This window comes from Heteronotia binoei, chromosome 10, assembly GCF_032191835.1.
Source record: "Heteronotia binoei isolate CCM8104 ecotype False Entrance Well chromosome 10, APGP_CSIRO_Hbin_v1, whole genome shotgun sequence".
Taxonomy (NCBI): Eukaryota; Metazoa; Chordata; class Lepidosauria; order Squamata; family Gekkonidae; genus Heteronotia; species Heteronotia binoei.
Window position 1 is genome coordinate 39,076,730 of NC_083232.1, and position 20,501 is coordinate 39,097,230.

General features: G+C 38.9%; 1 protein-coding gene across 1 annotated transcript; it reads right to left on the reverse strand.

Annotated features, from left to right (window-relative positions):
* Positions 1-1,174: 1,174 nt before the first annotated feature.
* SLC25A40 (solute carrier family 25 member 40) lies at positions 1,175-19,652 on the reverse strand. The gene is made up of 10 exons (XM_060248448.1): positions 19,528-19,652; positions 16,622-16,681; positions 16,080-16,186; positions 13,373-13,440; positions 12,134-12,258; positions 9,562-9,735; positions 7,419-7,528; positions 5,368-5,449; positions 2,503-2,583; positions 1,175-1,300 (listed from the first exon to the last, which is right to left on the reverse strand). Exons 1-10 carry the CDS (start codon positions 19,616-19,618, stop codon positions 1,185-1,187), a joined length of 1,014 nt encoding a protein of 337 aa, XP_060104431.1. The 5' UTR covers positions 19,619-19,652; the 3' UTR covers positions 1,175-1,184.
* Between the last annotated feature and the right edge of the window lie 849 nt (positions 19,653-20,501).

The following is a 20,501-nucleotide window of genomic DNA, read 5'->3' on the forward strand; positions in this document are numbered from 1 at the left end:
CTCATCCTACAAACATTGGAATTGGCTATAGGTTACACAAAGGCACGTAGAAATGAGGGCAAAACATATTAACAGCCAAAACATTAATTCTGATACACTGCTGCTAATTCTAGAATCCCAATTCAGAATGTTTCCAATAGTAAGTCTTTTTACACAACCCAGATAACTTCTGTACCTGAAAAAATGGCTGAATGTGCACTGCAGCTGAACTAGTCTTAATACAGCATGAGTTTACTCATATCTTGGCCTATGTATAGTGTTTCAGCATTTCTTCCTTTGCATAGAAGTACTGTAACTCAGCTTTGACCAAAGAACCACATGTCCAGATATAATTGTTTGCCCAACAGGCAGCTTGTATGTGTAAAAACAGTAATGGCTAATTCTCATGCAAGAAACGGCGCAATTTTTTTCTTTCTGAGAGGGAGCTTTTTCCAATTGAATACAAAAGTCTCTAGCTACTGTTATTCTGCAGGCAGGTAACAAAAATAACCAGTATACAAAGAAAACTGAGGATATTTTAAATACCTGTATAGTCTTACCACAAGTATAGGGCATGATTCTTCTTGCCTTATTCATATAATGCAGCCAGTCTGGATCAGTGAATTACATGATGAGAAAATAATCAAATACAGTAGGGAAAACTTGTTTGCCATAGATTAATGGGAAGTGTTCCTTCAAGGGAAGAATAGCAATTTTTGTATTATGGATTCATTTTTCAGGAGTCTGGGCTAGTATCTCTATTGAAAACGCATTGTTTGAGAAATACTTCAGAGTGCTAAATGCAAATGAACTGTATCCTACTATCAGATAACTCGCTGCACTTTTGGAGTTAGTTTTGAAACCTAAAAATAGGGGAGGGGGTGTTTACCTGGGTTAGGCAAAGGTTATTTGGGTACAGCAATAAAGGACAATCTTTGCATCAAGTCTGTAAATAACTCTTCCATATCTGTATTTCCCCTTGCAGTGTGGATAAGCAAAGAGTTCTTTACTGCAGTTCTTCTTGCTGCATTCACTATGCAGGAATCTGCCCAGTTGGAGATAGCCCAGCTACCAAGTGGTGCTGCCTAGAGGCATGCCTAAGGGGCTTTCGAACAATATTTTAAGATCACAATTTTCTCTTGCAGATCTTGTTAAGCACTCCCCTTTCTGTATACTGCCTACTGATTCAGCTTGAAGAAACAGCATTAATGGTTCATGTCTTTTTCTTTATTTAATCTATGGAAGAAAGACTTCCCATATTCATAACTGCTGATCATTATGGCACAAGCAGGAGCAACTTTTGTCAATCTTGGACCAATTCCTACAAAAACAAGAGAAATTACTGTAGTTATTCATACAAGAGCATTAAAACCTTTGCAAGAAAATGGGTGATTAAACATCCATTAGACAATATTAAAATAATCCATATACAGTAGATGTGCTTAAATTTCATACAAGCAATCTGTTGTGCTTAATCGTATAGCTGCACACCTAAAGTAGACCATCTGCCATCAGGAAGAGTCTGGTACCTTTCAGTTTGTAAGACAGCCAAGTGGGGAGCATGATAATGGTTTATTAAATTATACATGCAGTCGACTGGACAGCTTTTTCTCCCTTTGCCAAAATACTAGAAGTTGGGGGCCTCCAATGAAGGTGATTAGTAATTAAAAGATGGAATTTGCTACCAGAGGATGTAGTGATTGCCACAGGCAGATTGCTTTAAAATGGGATTAGCTAGATCTGTGGAGAATGGGTCTATCTCAGGGGTGGCCAACAGTAGCTCTCCAGATGTTTTTTGCCTACAACTCCCATCAGCCCAAGTCAGCATGGCCAATGGCTGGGGCTGATGGGAGTTGCAGGCAAAAAACATCTGGAGAACTACCATTGGCTACCCCTGGTCTATCTGACTACTAGCCATGGTGTCTAAAGTCATGTAACCCTCTGAGTACTGGTTCCAGGAGGCAATATCAGGGGAAGGCCTCAGCTTCTATGTCCTCCTGTTGGCCCACAAGAGAAACTGGTGCATCACTACATGAGACCAGATGGACCACTTATCTGATCTGTAGGGCAGTTCTTACGTTATTCTTAGTCCTATTTGAGATATGCAGATAACATTACATTACTGGCAGAAAATAGCGAAGACTTGAAACAGCAACTGCTGAAGGTTAAAGCAGAAAGTGCCAAAGTAAGATTATGGCTGAACATCAAAAACACAAAAGTAATAACTACTGGGGAATTATACAGTTTTAAGGTTGACGATGAAGAAATTGTTCAAGATTTTCTATTCTTTGGCTCTGTTATCAACCAAAAGGGAGGAAAAAGCTGGCACTTAAGACATTCTATAGACCTCCCACCTCAAATCACCTTTATTAAGCAATAGTTACTTCTGTACCGAAAAAGGCTCATAACTGCCTCCTTCATTTTAAGAACTTCTTTAGCTTCTATGGTAGTTCGATACCGCTTTATACAAAATATTATCCAGTAGACTGGAAATAGTATTTTAACTGTATAACAGATATGTACCAGCATACAAGCCAGTGAATCCATGTTCAGCAACAATTCTCTTCATTATTTCCCATACTGATGCATGCCTCTGCTGTGATGCTAAGAAATAAACAAAATGCTATAATGGTTGGGAAAAATGGATGTACAATTAAATGTCAATATACTTCTACTGAATTCTTGCTGAGATTATGAGTTTCATTATAAAGCATAATATTCAAGTGAAACTATTTCAAACACTTAAAACATTTTATGCCATGTACTATGTGTGTGTGTGTGTGTGTGTGTGTATATATATATATATATACACACACACACTTAAATAATTCTAGAATAAAACCATAAGCAGTCTTTATTTAATACATTCAAATGCATAGCTAAGGAACAGCATTTTACAATATTGCCGAGAATGCTGGAATCTTGAACAAGAGCCCTCTCTCACTCTGTTCACTCAACGTATCTAGGATGCAAAGAACACACTGAGGGGCAAGTAGGAAGGAGTACACTGTCCCCACACACAGCTACTGGAATGTGACCACAGTGCAAACCAACTGGAGGCTCCATCCTGGTGGTGAGAAACATTAAAAAAAAAACTGTGTTCCCAAAACTGGGCCCTTTTCTATTCTGTTCTAGGAACTGGTTACCAACTTACTTTCTGTCATTTCGGACAGATCCGTTTTATAGTAACTGGCTGCTAATGGAATATATTTACCTTTTCAGATAAACCTGCTCACGTCCTGTTCAAGAGTTGTGCCTGACCTTTTGTTGAGGAAAATTGCCTTTCTTCCAGTTTCAAATCTTTCTTCCACTTCTGAATCACTGTGGGGTGCTTTATGAAATGCCCTATAGTGCTTCCGTAATGGTGCTGTTTTTTAAAAAAGGTTCTAATGGGAACACCGTAGTGTGGCCTCTTAGTTTCATTTCCAGTTCCCCATCCCAGAGAGCACCCCCATTACTGCTCAGTGATGCAAAGAGGGAAAAATCCACTTTATCCCAAGGCTTTTTGTTTCTCTCTCCCTTTTAGTCCTTCTCTTGTTCCTCTTCTCCCCCCAAAAAATCACTGTCAGATTAAAAGCTAGCTTTTGGGGAAGAGTGTATGTGTGTGTGGGGGGGGAGGAATTGTGTGTTTCATTTGCTGTTTGACAGCAGAGAGCTTTCCCTTAGTTCCAGTTAATGAATCAGAAAGGAAATGTGTGCTGCAGTTCGGGAGGGGGGATTGTAAATAAGGCTGAGAGGCCAGGGTTGTTTATGGTGTCACTATGGCAATGAAGCGCTCCCATTAGAACCTTAAAAAAATCCCAACCCAAATAATGGCTGAGGAAGAACCCATGCATGGAGGAAATGGCAGGGGGAAAGTGGCACTGTGTGAAATTGTCATAGCCCTTCAATGACAGCCCTTTCATGGAAGGAAACTCGCTGTGTGAAATGCCCATCCCTGTATCGCTTTATTCAGAACTGGCCAAGTGATGGATAACATCCAGATGAGAAAGGTAATGTGATGGAGCCTATGCATATACAATTTGTTCTCCCTCTGAAAGTTTTCTGTCTACTATGGCTAGGTCAAGTGAAAAAGGCATATTGAAGAAACTCATAAGACCTCTCCATGTGAACTATGAACAATATTTTCATACAGAAAGATGAAAAGGTGAGTTGGATTCATTCTTATTAGAGTTTTTCAGAACCTGTCCTTTGAACAAGAGTCAGAAGCTGCCAGAGAAATTTCTTTAAAACTGGCTGAAAATGATTTCACCTTCCTTATCAACCTTGCCCCACCCATACCAGCCAAAAATGCTCTCTTAAATGCTGCCTCTGAAAGACAAAGGACTCCAGGCGTAACATGAAGGAGAGTTGGAGGGCTGCCACAGGATAAAGGAATTGCCCTCTCCAATGGATCTTTGATGGAATCCAACTCATAAAGAGGAAGACAGCTGAAGGACTGGCAAAGTTTCACCCCCTCAGGTAAGTTTCACCCCCCAACCCCCCCCCCCACTCTTGCCTTTTTCCCATGGAAGCTGCTGCTTGTCCTCTCTTACCCCTTGTCCCTGCACCTAGGTAAGACAAGGTGTGGTGGTATGACATGGTGCCTGCCTTCGTTGCACCCCTCACACCAAGGCAAGGTATCAAGGTGAGATGGGAAGTTGCCACCCATCATCCTTATCCACTGGCAATGAGACAAGGCAGAGGGAAGAGGGCTGGCCCAAGCCTGCTGACAGAAGCAGGGCAAGAGCAGGCTCCCTGAACTATCACTTCTGGCTAGGGATGGGCATGAACTGGTTCATAAACCAAAATTTGGCATGAAATTGGCCTGGTCAGAGCTTCTGAACCAATGTTTGGGGAAGGCACCTCCCCAAACATTTATCAGACTTTTATTCAGTTCAGCTGTTTGGGCCATTTAAACTTGACAGCTGATGTAACTGTTAGGTTTAAATGGCTGCAAGCCATTTCACCAGTTGGTTTTGCTTCTCCCACTTCCAAGCAAAACCAAAACCAACTGCTTCGAAGTGGAGGGAAGTGAAATAAATGGGTTAATCAGCTTGCCAGCCCTTTAACCCTTCCTGGGTGATTCCTCCTTCTCCCAGCCATGGCAGGGGGATCTAAACTGGCCAGTCTTAGGGCATTTTTGGCTCAGGTTGGTTCGGGGTTTGGAACCATCCTGAACCAAACCGGAATTTTTAGGTACATGTCTATCTCTGCTTATTGCTTAATAAATGGGCTGGCCCTGGCAACTGCACTTTGCACTAGCTGCAGCCAGCAACATAGAATACATTGTAGTAGTCTAGCCACAGTGTTGCAAAAGTACAGTTGATGGTGAGAACTCTTCAGGAGGAGATTTCTTAGAATGGTGAATCTGGGGGGAAAATGCTTAGTAAAAGATTAAGCTCTTACTAGGTGTTGTTTCAGATGCCCAAATTTCAGTCTGTTTGTGTGTTTTTACTACATCAAATGGTAACGTTAATAAAGCAGCAATCTGGTGGAAAAATTGTACAGTAGTCAATGCAACATTTTCAGTACATGCAACATTTCCACTGTAACTTCACTGCAAGTATAAAATGCATATGGTACACATGCTGGCTGACAGTTTTACAACCATTTCGTCATAATCTAGCATACAATTACAGGTTTTAATGCGTCATGGAACTAAATGGGTCTGCAGCCTGTGGAACAAAAAGCATATTACTGATGCAGTGCAAAATTTTACACTTAAACAGAAAGCCTACATGTAGTCCTATGAAATTCAGTGCCTTAGACAAAATCAAAATAGTATTTATTGCAAAAACTCTGTTTTAAACCAGGAGACAAAGTCTACATTTTTACCAAAAACCTTCCTAATAGTCAGCCTTTGAAAAAGTTTGGACTTAAGTATTTGGGGCCATTTACTATTAAGAGAATAATTAAAAAGGTTACTGTTGAACTAATCTTGCCTAAAACTCTAAAACACATTAACCCTACGTTTCATTGCAGCCTATTGAAAAGGGACCCTGGACCAATGCCTTGAGAGCCCCAGCAACTACTCCCTCACTGATCCTGATCTGGGGACAGATTCATCTTGAGATTGAGAACATATTTGATTCCAAATTGAAAAGGGGGGAGTTATACTACTTGGTAAAATGGGCTTACTTCCCAATCAGTGAAACTGAATGGGTGAAACCAACTGACATGAATGCCAACAGTCTTATCAAATCATTCCATCAACATCCTGATAAGCCCGGGGTCAGGGAGGTGATCTTTGGGGAGGCAGAATGTCAAGAGTGCCTCTTGCCATATGCTGTGGAGACTAGAGTTATGCTTGTATGTAACATGTAGTAACCTTTAGCGTCCCACTTAGCTGCTATCTCTTTACTTTCACATACTGGTGTGTTGTGTCTGCAATATTATTATGTATCTTTCCACCCTGAGAGCTAGCCACAGAGAGCCTCCAAGGCCACAGGTGTTATCTAGTTCACAGAGACTCTCACAGACTCTGACAAGTTTCGTTTCTGCAAGGCTAGGGGGGCTTGCATTACTTATGGGGGAAAGGTGATTTGGTGCTTTAACTTTTGAACTATGTATATCTGTGTGGGTAAGAGCATTGACTCCAGTTTCAGCAAGATTTGACTGCCTGTCTTATTCAATAAATGCCTTTAATGGAAACGAAGTGTGTTGATTGGTGAAGAACTTGCAGTACTTGACAGTGAAAAGAAAGGAAAACCTGCAATACAGCATATGTATGCTTCTGAACAAACATGCATAGGAGTGTACTGTAAAGCTCCTTGATTTGTTTAAAGCAGCTAAATGAATAACACAATACAAGACCTGTTTCAAAACATTGTGTATAACTGGATTTTATGCAGTGATTGTACGGTTTTTAGTGGCCCAGACAACATTGCCATGGCTGTGTCATTAAGCCCTACTGACAATATTTTCCATTAATATAATTCTAAGCTGACTTATATTAACTTATTTTATTGCTATGCATGACTACAATGTCTTCCTAAAAATAGATACTGCTGCTCTATTATTCTGTTAAGTTTTTTTAAAAGTACAATAAGAAGCGGCTAGGCTACAAACTAACAGAGTTAAGCACAAATGGCTTAAACATTTTTATTTGATTATGGCCTAAAGTGCATTATGTTTCTCACATAGAATGGTTTTCTGTCTGTGCATTTTTGCATCTGCCCTTTCCATTGAAATAACTGGAGTTTGCTGTCTATGCAAAATGCTGTATGTACATCTGAATATGCATAGAGTTGTGGATCACAGTTATTGCATCCAACACAAAGAAAGGTATTCATGCTGATGTTCAGTTTAAATCAAAAGGCTGCTTAGGTGCTATTTATTTCAATGGGATCTAGGCAAGCCTAATGTTATTTTCATTATATCGCTCTCAGGCTCCCATATTTTCACCTTTTAGGTACATACATGCATATTGTATCTAATATTTTCACCAAGACACTTACAGAACCAGCTGCTGCTCCTGAAGAGAAGGTGATCAGAAATGTTGCCTCATGTTTGCCTAATTTCTTGCACAGTGTTTTTTTGAAGTATTCATAGTTATACCAATAAAATGCTATGGGGACACAGAAACAGCATAACACAATAGAAGTCAGAAAACTGCAACAAGAATATCTTTTAAACAGAAGAAAAGTTGAAAATGGGAAAAGTATATTAATGATCAAATATCCAATGTCTATGTAAGGTTAGTTACAGAAAGCAACTGGATCAAAACCCTAGGCTTCCTAACCATTTGTCATGGTACAACCTTTGCTATTTACATTATGGAATAAAATTATCCTTTTCCTAATATTACTAATGGCAGTATTTTTTTCATATAACCTCTTTAATCTTGAGTATGGAATCTATGAAGAAAAAAGATTTTCAGAAAGAATTATTTGGTCCACAGGATTCTAATGTAGTTAGGCTTGCCAATCTCCAGGTCCCAGCAGGGGTTCTCCCACTTTCCCAAGCTTCTTCCTGCTCCCAGTCAGCTGGCCAGTGGGGGGGAAGCCCCAACTCCACAGCCACCATGTGCCTTTCCACTTCCAGAGGCTTCAGAGACTTGGAAAGGCTTTCTCCTGGGATGGTGTGTTTGTGTCTTTAAGGCTGAATGGGGGCGAGGGAAGCAGGCAGAACATGGCTGCTCCTAGTGGCTGTGCAAGCAGCCCAGATCCTCCGTTGGTTGCACAATCTTTTCAGAGGTCGTTTGCATAGGAAAGGTAAACCTGAACCTTTGGTTGCTCTGTGTTACTTTGAAAAAGTTGGAAGTTCAGCATCTCATGAGTAGAGATGCCAATCCCCAGGTGGGAACAGGCCCTCCCCCTCTTCAGAGTCATCAGAAACGGGGTGGGGGGGAGGGAAATGTCTGCTGGGTATTTCATTATTCCCTATGGAGATTGATTCCCATAGGGTATAATGGGAAATTGATCGGGGGTATCTGGGGCTGTTTTTTGAGGAAGAGGCATCAAATTTTCAGCATAGCATCTGATGACTCTCCTCAAAATGCTCTCCGAGTTTCAAAAAGAGTGGACTAGGGGGTCCAATTCTATGAGCCCCAGAAGAAGGTGCTCCTATCCTTCATTATTTCTAATGTAGGGAATGCATTTAAAAGGTGTGCAGTTCCTTTAAATGTGATGGCCAGAACTCCCTTTGGAGTTCAATTGTGCTTGTCACAACTTTGCTTATGGCTCCACCCCCAAAGACTTGGCAACCCTAAATGTAGTCTATTTCTAAAACTGAACTGTCTGGATTTGCAGGGTGGGAGAGTGGATGAGAGGCTACAATTAGTTTTCAGCTAACACAGATAGCATTAAAATAAAACTTGATAGGCTGTCTAGACCAGACCTGACAAACTGCAGCATTTGGAAACTTGACTGCCAAGTAACTGTCATTAAAAAATGGATTTGCAGGATTGTGATGCAATTGCTAAATCAATCAAAGTTTACCCTGACCATGCTTTAGTAATTATATTACACTAATAGATCCCTTTTTAATGACTACAGTGTCATAGACCAAAGGAACTGCTGTTAAGGCACATGCCTGAATAGCAAAAGCACTGTGCTGTTAAGTATTAAAATCCAGCATTCTATACCAAGCTAGACCATACAATCAATACAAAATATGTAGCAGCTTTTCAAAAAGTCTCATAAAACAGTTCTCAGACTAAAAGCAGACTGTAGAATAATTTTAAAAGATCGACCCCATCATTAAAAGCCTGGATTTTTTTTTTTTTTAAAGCTATGGCCTGGTGCCTAGAAAACAGGATAGATGCCATATGAGATTAAGGCAAAGTGCCACCATTGAAAAAGTCATTTACCTAGTCACTACCTGCCTCACCACTGAAAATGGAGGAACACAGAGATGTTTGAGAGAAGGATCTTAACTGGTAGGTTAGACAATACAGGAGGAGGCAGTCCTTGAAGTACCCTGGGTCCAAAACCCAAGTACTCCGGCCTTCAAATTAAGGATCATGATTCTGAACTGAATTTTGAGTCTTTAGATTTAACCAACCTGACAATTTTGTAAAACTATCAAAAGAAGAGAAAAACCTACAACAGCTAAAGAACATAATAAATAGGTCTTCTGTTGCTGAAAAGCAAACCATACCTGAAAATGGAACATCTCTAAGAACAGTGGGACCCCATCCTTTCCAGAGTGAAAGCCAGCCATCTTTGGTTACCTTATTACTAATGCAAGAATGCAACTGCTTGTAAGTTAACCGGCGAGACTGCAATCTTGTCCTAATCAATTCAACTGGACTTATTACAGTAGCTGAAACCACTATAATAGAGAAAAGAGAAAGTACTTCAAGATGTCAGGTAATAAAGAAGTTTTGCCATGAGTATTTGTGTACATATTTTCTTTCCACATATGAACATATGAAGCTGCCTTATACTGAATCAGACCTTTGGTCCATCAAAGTCAGTATTGTCTTCTCAGACTGGCAGTGGCTCTCCAGGGTCTCAAGCTGAGGCTTTTCACACCTATTTGCCTGGACCCTTTTTTGGAGATGCCAGGGATTGAACCTGGGACCTTCTGCTTCCCAAGCAGATGCTCTACCACTGAGCCACCATCCCTCCACATTTTTCTAAACTTTTTAAATGCTTTACCAAGAATGAATAAATACATAACAGAGATAGCTATTTGCCCAAATGCAGCAAATTCAAACTTGTATGGTGAGCAGTCAAGATGGTGAGCAGTCAAGACAGCTGTTTGAAATATTTAACTCTTAATATTATATATTAAAGACAGGCATATGGCTTTTCATCTCTTTAAGGAACACTAATTATATTTTAAAACTCAAATTTAATCTATACCCTTTTCTACCAGATTAAAACCAGTTATTTCAATGTCCTCTTAATTATAACAGATCATAATCCATTTATATTACTATTAACAAACTGGCCGTTCCTGTTAGTTTTGATCTGAAAATCTACTATAAAAGACTGCAGAATAAACATTTTCCTACCTTTTACCCTGGCAGACAGGGAGTATTCTTTGAACTCTTCTTCCCTGTGCTTTACATATTCCTCCCTTTCTTGTGTACATCCCTCATCACACAACTAAATATGGTTAGTGTTACACCTTCAAAGTAACCCCTAACAAAGGTTAGTTATAAACTTGATTAAAACCCTTGCTTCAGATTCTGTCACGTCTGTGCAAAGTTCTCTAACAGAGATTTCTTAGTGAGTTAGGGTTTTATGAGACCTGGGTTTATGGAGCAGAATATGCATTGAATGACCAACCATAACATGTTTGCTAGACACTTCACAGATAAAATCCACTCCAATTTCAATTATTTGCCTGCAAGTATGTCAAATAAGGGTGTGTGAGGGTTTTTTGGCAGCTGTTTAAATAGCCAACCAGCCTGGAGAAAAATGTCCTGTCTCCTTTAACAGAGTCCTGATGTGTGGAAATGGGTGGCTGAAGCTTTTCATGACACAGAAGTAAATAACATCACCTGATAAATAATTCAGCTTCTATTAAATGAGCATAACTTTTCTTCCAGATAGCTGGGAACCCTAGTGCATTTTTCTTCTTGCAAGTTGAGAATATGGACCAGATTTGTTATTCTTCTTTTAAACAGCCAAGTATCCTAAAACCAATCCATCAGATCCTTGGAGTACCTGGAAGTATCCTGGGAGACAGTGGATGATTTGACGATGGATGTGGTTAAGGACTCTGTAAGAAGATTGTGGGGCCTCTGAGCCCCTTAGAGATGCTGTTGTAAGATCTGCTTTGAAGAATTCATCACTGGACCCTTTGGACTGAGAAATTATAGACCAGTTGAATATTCCATTCATGGGCAAGGAACCAGAATAGCTTGTAGCTATAGGATTGGGATCTACAGGCACTGCTTTGTACTAATATCAGAAAGATGGGTTATAGAAGGTGATATTGGGGGATTATTGCTATAGGTACTTCAAAGGATGTTTTGGTAATCTCTGTTTTAGACCACTGAAATATGCGTTACATATACTAGCTTTGGGGTAGGTTAAGAAGCTACAGCTTGCCCAGAAGGTTGCAATGGAGTTGCTGACTGGACTTCTTTCTTCCTATTTTTATTGCAATGGTGAAAACCTATAGGGTTTCCTTCTTGAACTCCATATACTAGTTAACTGTTGCTTTAAAAATTGCTCACAAGTAATTGTGAAGCTATGTTGCTCTTTTGTTTTGTTATTGAAGATAACAATATTGCTGTTGGTTGTCATTAACTGTAAGCAATGGCCACATTTTTGGCTGAGGAATGGGATATAATTGCAGATAATAAATAAAAAGATAAAGGCAACTACGCTTACTGTTAACCTTGGTACAAACATAGCTTTATCAATGGTTAGTGCTGAAAAGGAAGGGGGAGAAAGTTGAGGAAGGAATATGCAAAGGGCACTCCTGATCATTTAATCTTTGTCAAAGTTTTGTCTGCACTTGGCGAATATCTTGTATGCTTAAGTCTAAGCAGTATAAACTATATGACATTTCTTTTATGTCCACAAGCACTACAGTCACATAACAAAAGAGTAATAGTGCAACTTGACAGTCACAATGGTTAGTTTCTTGTACAATTCTTGTGACAACTAATGAGATTTCGCCCGACCCCTTCTTTTTAATCCATATTAAATTTAGTTGAATAGAAAAGATGTTGTATAGGAAACTAGATATTAGAAATCATTTGACTTACATCTGGCTATACCACCTGCAATAAGTGGAATGTAATCATTATCTTCTCCTAGTGTAGAAATGAAGGCATCACGCAGTTGATCATAGCAGGTAAAATAAATTACTGTTGTTGGAACTGACACTGCTCTAAAATAAATATAAATATTTAGTGAGGCCTGTCGATCATTTAAATTTTTTGGGACAATTAATTGTCTTCCCTGTAACCAATCAGTTAACTAATTGAAATATTATCATGCCTCAGAAGTATTTTAAATGATTTTTTTTTGTGAAACATGTTCACAGCAAATAGTATTGTAGTAAGTGCTGCTGCTTCCATTTTCATAAACACAAAAGAAAAGATGCTTGGATATCACTAGAGCTGCACTTTCTGCTGCAGATATATTGCATGATTACAACACTCAAGAGGACAATATTTATGAGAAAATACAGTGTTTATCTCTGGTAATATTATAATTACAGCACTGAATAATACATAGAATAGGTTTCATGTACAGCATGGGCACTTTCTGGGTAGTACCAGCGATAATTACTATACCTAAATTCATCCCTCCACCAACCTTCCCCCGGTCAATTTCTTATTATTTACAACTTTTTACAAATTCTTTAAATGCTGAGTGTTCTGAACTATCTGGGCACAAGTACTAATTGACTTGCAAGACAAAACAAAAATTCTGAATACCAGCAACTCTATCTCTTCCTTGAGTCTGATGCCCTACAACTCAGCATTAATCATACCTGGAACTGGAAAATCAGCTCTGTAAGGAAGGGGTGGGGGGGACAAGGAGAGAACTTTCAGGAAAACCTGTTATGAAGGGTTATGATTCCTCCCTTCCCCTTCCATTCATTGGGGGTCCCCTATTACAACACACTCTCCTCTTGCAAAGAACTACAGGTGTTAATCATTGAAGAAACATTCTATTTCACATGGAATAGAATACAGTTCCTAAGATTGTGCCTGCTGCAATATATGTGGCCATATTAAAGAATATTTACTTCCGAATTTATTCATATATAAGTATTATCAATTGGTTGAAAGATATATGACTAACAACAATTTTTTAAATTTTAACTACACTTTTTATACTATTTACTTCTTGCTTTTCAATATATACACATCTGCTTCTCCCAGGGATGAGGGAGATGAAGAGAACATCTTTTCATTTCTACTTGTTATCGCCATTGTTGCTGCCAGAACTATAACAGAGATATAATATCTAAAACAACAAGAAAATGGACTTACAGTGATGTAGGCAGTCCACTCCACAGTGTTTTCACACCTTCTCTTTGAACAATTTTCACAAAAGCATCCTAAAATACCCAAATACAGAAATAAAGGGCTATAGATTTTTGTAAATCTTGTCTGTTAGTACAATGGCTAGAAAATGAAAAGAGCTGCAAAAATATCATTGCTCAAAAATTGCCTGGCAGTGCAATCCTAAACCCATCTATGCCCACTGACTCCTATAGAAGTAAAAGGTTATAACTGTGTTTAGGACTGTATAGAAAGGCTCTAGTCACTGCCAGCAATGTGAACAGTTTTAGCTGTATTATAATTATGCTTCCTTATGCTTAAACTGGCATGTGCCCATATTTTGGGAGGAGTAGTTTGTTTCTAACATCACGACTCAAGAAAAGTTTGATGACAATGTTATAATAGGAAGAAAATATTTATTTATTTAAAGTATCTGTAAGCCTGCCTTCCTCTGAGCATCTTTGCAGTTACATAGCTGAAGTAATGGCTTAACTAAATGTTGGAGAAGACATGGAGTGGTGGCAATCCAACTGTATCTTTGTCCCTCTCTTTCTTGCATACTTGTAGTAATATTATTTCACTATACCCTCATCAACAATTTGCTGGTGTTGTGAGGCAAGGCAGGAAAATGGACAATGAAGTAATAGCATGTCATATACCTAGACATGCATGTCATTTACCTAGACATTCTGAGGAAAAGGAAACAAAGAAAGGAGGCAGTTCTGTGCTTCTCATAATGTCTACTGGCATCCCAATCTAAAGAACCTTGCTTATCGAGAGGAAGCCAGCAGTCACAGACATGACATCTTTGTTTCAAATTAATATAGGACAATCTACCTGCACAGTGGTCTTGAACTGGGACATCACAGAACCCTACCTGCTGTGAATAATGCTGCATTTTTAGATGCTTTATGCTGCAAGTGCACATTCATAGAGTGCTAGGAAGCTATGCCTTCTGACTATTTTTGCACACAAACTGAGAAAAGCAGAAGCAAGAAAGCAGGAACAGGTCACTCAGCAGTGGAGAGGAAATTATGAACCAAAATTTGTCACAAACTGGACCCAATTCATGGTTCATGAACCTCGGTTCATGCCAACCTCCCAGGTGGTTTGTGTTGGCAGACATGCTTGTGCTGGTGGTGAGGCTTGCAGAAGGCATTTTTTAATCTCTTTAACTGCCTTCTCCAAGCTGCAACATCACTGCAGCGCAGCTTGCAAAAACCACTTAAAGGGATCCCTTTAAATGGTTTTTGCAAACACTGCTGCTCCCACCATGATAGCATGACTCACAAGTGAACTGAGAAGGCATTTAAATGCCTTCACAGTTGACTGGCTGAGTCATGCCTGGTCTTGATACATGCAACTAAATTTTACAGCCACTGCATAACTATCATAGTAAATCCTGGGAGCCCAGAAAGCAGTAACTTACAGTTGTTATTCTAAGAAGTTATGTCCTTCTACTCATTGTACTTTAAGAAAACTCAAGCAGGAATCTTGCAATTAGGTCAGCAATAAAAGCTAGGTTTTTTATACCAATATTTTAGTTTGATTTCTTACTTTATGCTGGTCTGATTAACCTTTTAAATCAATTCAGTTTATTACTCAGCCAAAAATGCTTCAGACCCTTATTAACAAGACATTAAAAGCTAAGGCTAAATGCAGTATAAACAATATACATAATACAGGTCACCAGCTTCGCAGTTGATCACACAAGTTGATACATTTCTTCCTAAATTTCTGGGCTTAATAGCTAATCTTGCTACTTTAAACAGAACAGAAATTTTACTTGTGAACAATGCAATAAGAAGGCCTCACATTCAGTGGGAGCTCACAGGAGTTCCACCTCCTTGTCCATTGAATAGTATGTGCAGCTGCATAGCAATCCCTGGATGAGCTCTGCCACCTATTTTTCTACAAAACAGCCCCTGGCAATAAGTAAAACAAATCTGCAGTTTTGGCCACTCCCAATATGTACAAAAGTAGCTCCACATATCACCCTTTTTAGGTGGGCAAGCTTTGAAAAGACTGTGGTTTGTAGGATGATGAAGAAGGCCCTATGATAACAGCGCATTTACTTCAAATATTTTTAGCCCCATGAAAACACTCTCAAATTTACCTTTTGTTCCCTTTGTACTTCTGTGGATCTAACAACCTCAGTCCCCAAACTGATCTAGGACAGAAGCTTGCATAGGGACACCTTCAACATAAAGGGAATCAAGACCACATCTTTCACCTCTGATGAAATTTATGATAGCATACACTGATCTTGTAACTTTTATTTTAACATCTGTGATCACATTTTGCAGGCCCAAAACATACCACAGGTAAATAAAACCATATCTTTGCTCAAACTGGGCCCATCCAACTACCAAATGTGAAGCCTGGCCCTGGATTTATAATCTACTATTATGGAGTAATTTACATACAGCCGCTCTATTTTAAGAAATACATTTGTTTTTATTTGAAGTAACTTTCTGACTTTCAAACTTTTTTGAGCGGAAACAGTAGTATCTCAAAATCTACGCACGATTTTCCTGGTAATGATTTTCCTGGTATTGATAATGGAAAGTCAACATTTGTGTAGTCATTTCCTTTTCTGAGTACAAAATGTCTTTAATATATAGAATTTTCTATCAAATACTAATTTATATTAGAAAGCTAATATTTGTGGGATTATTCACACATTTCACCTTACCCTCATGCCATTAAACCGGCCCGATGCCTTGTGGTAAGTGCCACTACTTCCATTTTCATAAACACAAACATGATCCGTAAGGCCATCAGACTCCAGAAAAGATTTTCCTGATAAAAAGATGGAGGGAATAAGCAAGCAGACTTACATTCAGACTTAACACAGGGAAGGTGGTAGAAATATGACTTTAAGCATATATGTACATGTAAGAAGAATGTGTATGGGGAAGTTATCTTAAGGTTTATGTCTGTGTATATATTTCCCACTGAGTTCATTCACTGATATTGTGATTTCCCTATGGGGTTGTATGTCAGAGGGACTTCATGTATATTGTCAAAGAAGGAAATGCTGATGAACAAATATGACTTCCCATTTCATTCTGCTACTTTATTTTTTCTATATTAAGCATATTTTATTAGTTATTACTAATGCCAGGTTATATTGAACATTCTTACTCTGATTCTTGCATACACTTTTCCCAGCACAGTCACAACACAATTATCAAATTATAAAGCAAGGCAGTCACTACAGTTATGCAGACGTACCTTTAAGGGATGGATTACTCTGGACTTGTAGTCGGACTTTGACAACATCTAGAGGTGTCACTACAGCAAAAAAAATCCCCAAACACAATGTCATTTATATTTTAAAAGACTTCTTTGTCTTCATACATTAACGTGTGCCTTACAATTTAAAATATAACTGAATAAACAGAATATTAGCTTTACTATAGACTCCAGATTACATGGCTGAAGAAATCCTTGTAAACATAGTAAGTTGACGCTGAGCCTGTATCATAGGGAAATTGAAGAAATACTGTCGGCACTGAAATTGAAATTATATGAAATCAAAGATACTAGCACCAAATTATTTTGACTGTTTTAATTATTGAATGTATAATTTTATAATATGTATGGTTTTAATTGTTGTGGTTTTATATTATGAGCCGCCCTGAGCCTGCTTCGGCGGGGAGGGCGGGATATAAATCAAATAAATAAATTCAGGAATCAGAATACAAAAATGAACTAGATATATACTTTGTGCTCTTGTCTACTGATTTTTAAGTTCATTTTACAAGCACTTGCAATGGAAGAAGTAAAGCACAATGAAAAATGATGGGTCTACTTCTCAGTAGACTTGCGGTGGATAGATCTTTTGTCACCTGGCTGAAAATCGTTTTATCATAATTCCCAATGCATAAGAAATGCTTGTCTTCTCAACAAGAGGCGCACCACAAGGCAAAGAGTAAGAAACAAACTCTTCAGAAAGTATCTGTAAGTGCAATAATCATTTATGATACCTGTCAACACTATGTAAATTATGCTAATTCGATACAGATATTATTTGAAGCTAGCCTTGTGCACTCTTTTAATCTTGTTGGATCTTGCTGGCAGAGAAGCTCTCAGGGGTATCAGACCTACAGCCCATGGGATGGATCCAACCCCTGCAGGGCTCAGATCTGGCCCACAAGCAACATCCTTCTCCTTCTTCCTTTTCCAGGGCTGCTTCTGCAGCTGCACCATAACTTGCTTCCCCCACAGCTCCCTCAGTGGCTGCTTCCTGTGGGAGTGATACAAAGACAGGCCACCTCCCCCACAGCTTTTGCTTCCTTCTCTGGGGCTGCTCCTCCTCTTTTAGGGAGGGAAAAGAGAAAAAACAAAGTCAGAGCCCCATGGCAGCTTTAATACCAATAGCATTTTATTCCAGGTACAAGTTTTTGTGTGTAAGCACACTTCTTCAGAGGGAGGGAAGAAGGAAGGATTCTTCTGACAAGCACAATTTACATTGAGGAAAATATTTTGACATATTCTTTAAAAAGATTGGATTTCTCTGCTCCTATCTGAATCTTATTTTCTTTCAAAAAGATCCTGATTAGGAATTAGAACACTTGGATTAGTCCTTATATGATGGAGAGGGAATGATTTCAGATGCTAAATTATAATAGCACACATTGGTAATGAGACAGGAAAACCAGGTCTCAGTTCAGACCTGGAGGATTGTCTTCAGCTTTGTTATCAACTACAATTCAGCAATCTCTCTAATCTCCCTTTGAAATTCCTTTGTAAGAGCACTGCTAGTCTTAGGTCAGCAACTGAATGCTGTGGTTTCTAATTTCAGACTTATGTCCATTTGTTCTTTGCATCCTTCTGGACCAAATGTTACCTCTGACAGAAATATAAATTACTGCTTTTGATCTTTTTTTGTGGAAATTAGCTTCAAAAGGCAGAGCACAGCAAGAGGTGGAGCAAAGCAGAACCTATTATCTATGTTTATGGAGATAGTCTCAAATAGAACCTCTTATAAGAGTCATTGACCTGGCCAATGAATAAATGGATTTTAGTTATAAAAGAAAAATAATAAAATCAAACAAACACAAATGGGGCGGTTTACACACAAGGTATGGAAACACAGGAAGGAATGGGTGCAACAGAAGAAGGCGAGATGGGGTAATACTATACCAGATCTTGGAGAATGGTTCAGCCTGAAGATGGACGAAAAGGAGGGATATGGGTAGAACCAGCGCTATATATAGGAAAGCCTATGGCTCAGGCTCAGGGTGCTGCTTTGTGAGCAGTCAGCAGAACATGACAAAAATGGGATGCATTTATAACCCAAAAATGTATCCTGAAGGTATGTTAATTTGGATGGACTAATATGACAAGACTTGGTTTCAGGAGATCCTGACAAAGCAAGGTCTATGTTCTCCCAGATGTTAAACAAACAAACAAAAAAGGATGTCTCTTAATAAGTGTGATGGCAAATTCTACAATGTGGTAGCTGGGTGGAGCTGTCTTGGTAATTTACATTCTCCTCTTCAGGCCTTGATAGCCTGGTATGAAAAGGAGAATGCAGATTTTGGAAAATTTACTTAAACTGATTACTTGGAGGACGAATAGACCCAAGAGGGCAGCCGTGTTGGTCTGAAGCAGATGAACAAAGCAGGAGTCAAGTTTCACCTTTAAGATCAACCAAGTTTTGAGAACGTAAGCTTTCATGTGCTCTCTAAGCACACTTCATCAGACGATGATATGCATAACAGATTATCTGAATTCCCAGGTTTCATTTTTTAAAAGCCTACAACTCTGCCCCTTTCATTGTGGAGATATACCTTTCTCTTATTATCTCTATAACAAAACAAAGTAGAGACTTTTCAGAGAACCTGTTACACATATAATTATATCATTATATTGATGATAAAATAATAGAGTTGCTGATTAAAAATAAAAAGCTACCTCCCCCCACAGCCATTGTGGAGAAAATAGCTGCTGTGGGCAGTGGCCTGAAATTCTGACTTTTACTGCCCACATGGTAGCAAACCCAGGTTTTGCTGCAATCTTTCCCAAAACGTCAGCACAACAATGGGAAGTGTACATATGCACATGATACTATGGAGAAAGGGGGACAAAACTTTGTGAAAACAGCCAAAGTGCGTTAAAATATTTATACGTACCCAAAAGAGATGTAATAACAGAACCACAACAGGAAGAAATTACTTGCTGAGAAGTTGTGATTTTGTATAATCCATTTCCTTTGGAATCCATTGTTTACTCCTTGAAAATATAAATCATTTTAAAACAAATTAAAATAGCACATTGCAGTTATTTTTAAAAAGAGGGGGCCAAACAGCAGTTTCCTTTAACAGGAGTTATCTAGTTGGCAATAGCAGGAAAACATGAAGCAAGGAAGAAAACTGAAGAACTGGAGCATGGACGACGGGCTAAATTGAGACAAGGAAATGTAATAGTTCAGCTGATTGTACATTTGTTCCATGTGGAGAGTGCTACATCTTATACATCAACTTCTTAAAGGCTTTATGTGAACGGGGAAATGTAAAGCACAGAAAAGCTTGACAGGGAAATACATGAATGGAACAGGACAGAATAAAGAAAAGATAGGAACAATATGCAGAGGAAACATAAAGAAGAGATGAAAGGATGACAGATTTCATCACTGCAGAATCTTTTGAAGAAGAACCCACAGTTTTATAAAGTAAAATGAGAGCTGCACTCAAAGCTATTGGGAGAAATAAATCACCAAAAATAGGCAACAAGGCAGAAATAGATAAGGTATCAATATAGCTCTTTTAAGCAACAGAAACAGTCTATCAACATTTTAACAAGAATATGTCAACACATATGGAAAACTAGGAGTAAGGCTCGTTGTGAAGAAAAATACAACAGGCACTAGAAGGAGGCTCTGGATGAGTGCTCCCCTTGCTGTCTTCCCACTCACCCAAGTGAAGGGATTCACTTTCCCCTCATCTCAAGGGCAGTTGTAATTCTGAGTGATTTCCAGCCCTCACCTGGAAATTGGCAAAAGTGGTTCCCCAGGAGGAAATCACATTATACCAGTCCGAGGTCCCACCCTTCCTCCCATCTCACCCCTTAAATCTACAGGGATTTCATAACCTGGAGTTGGTAACCT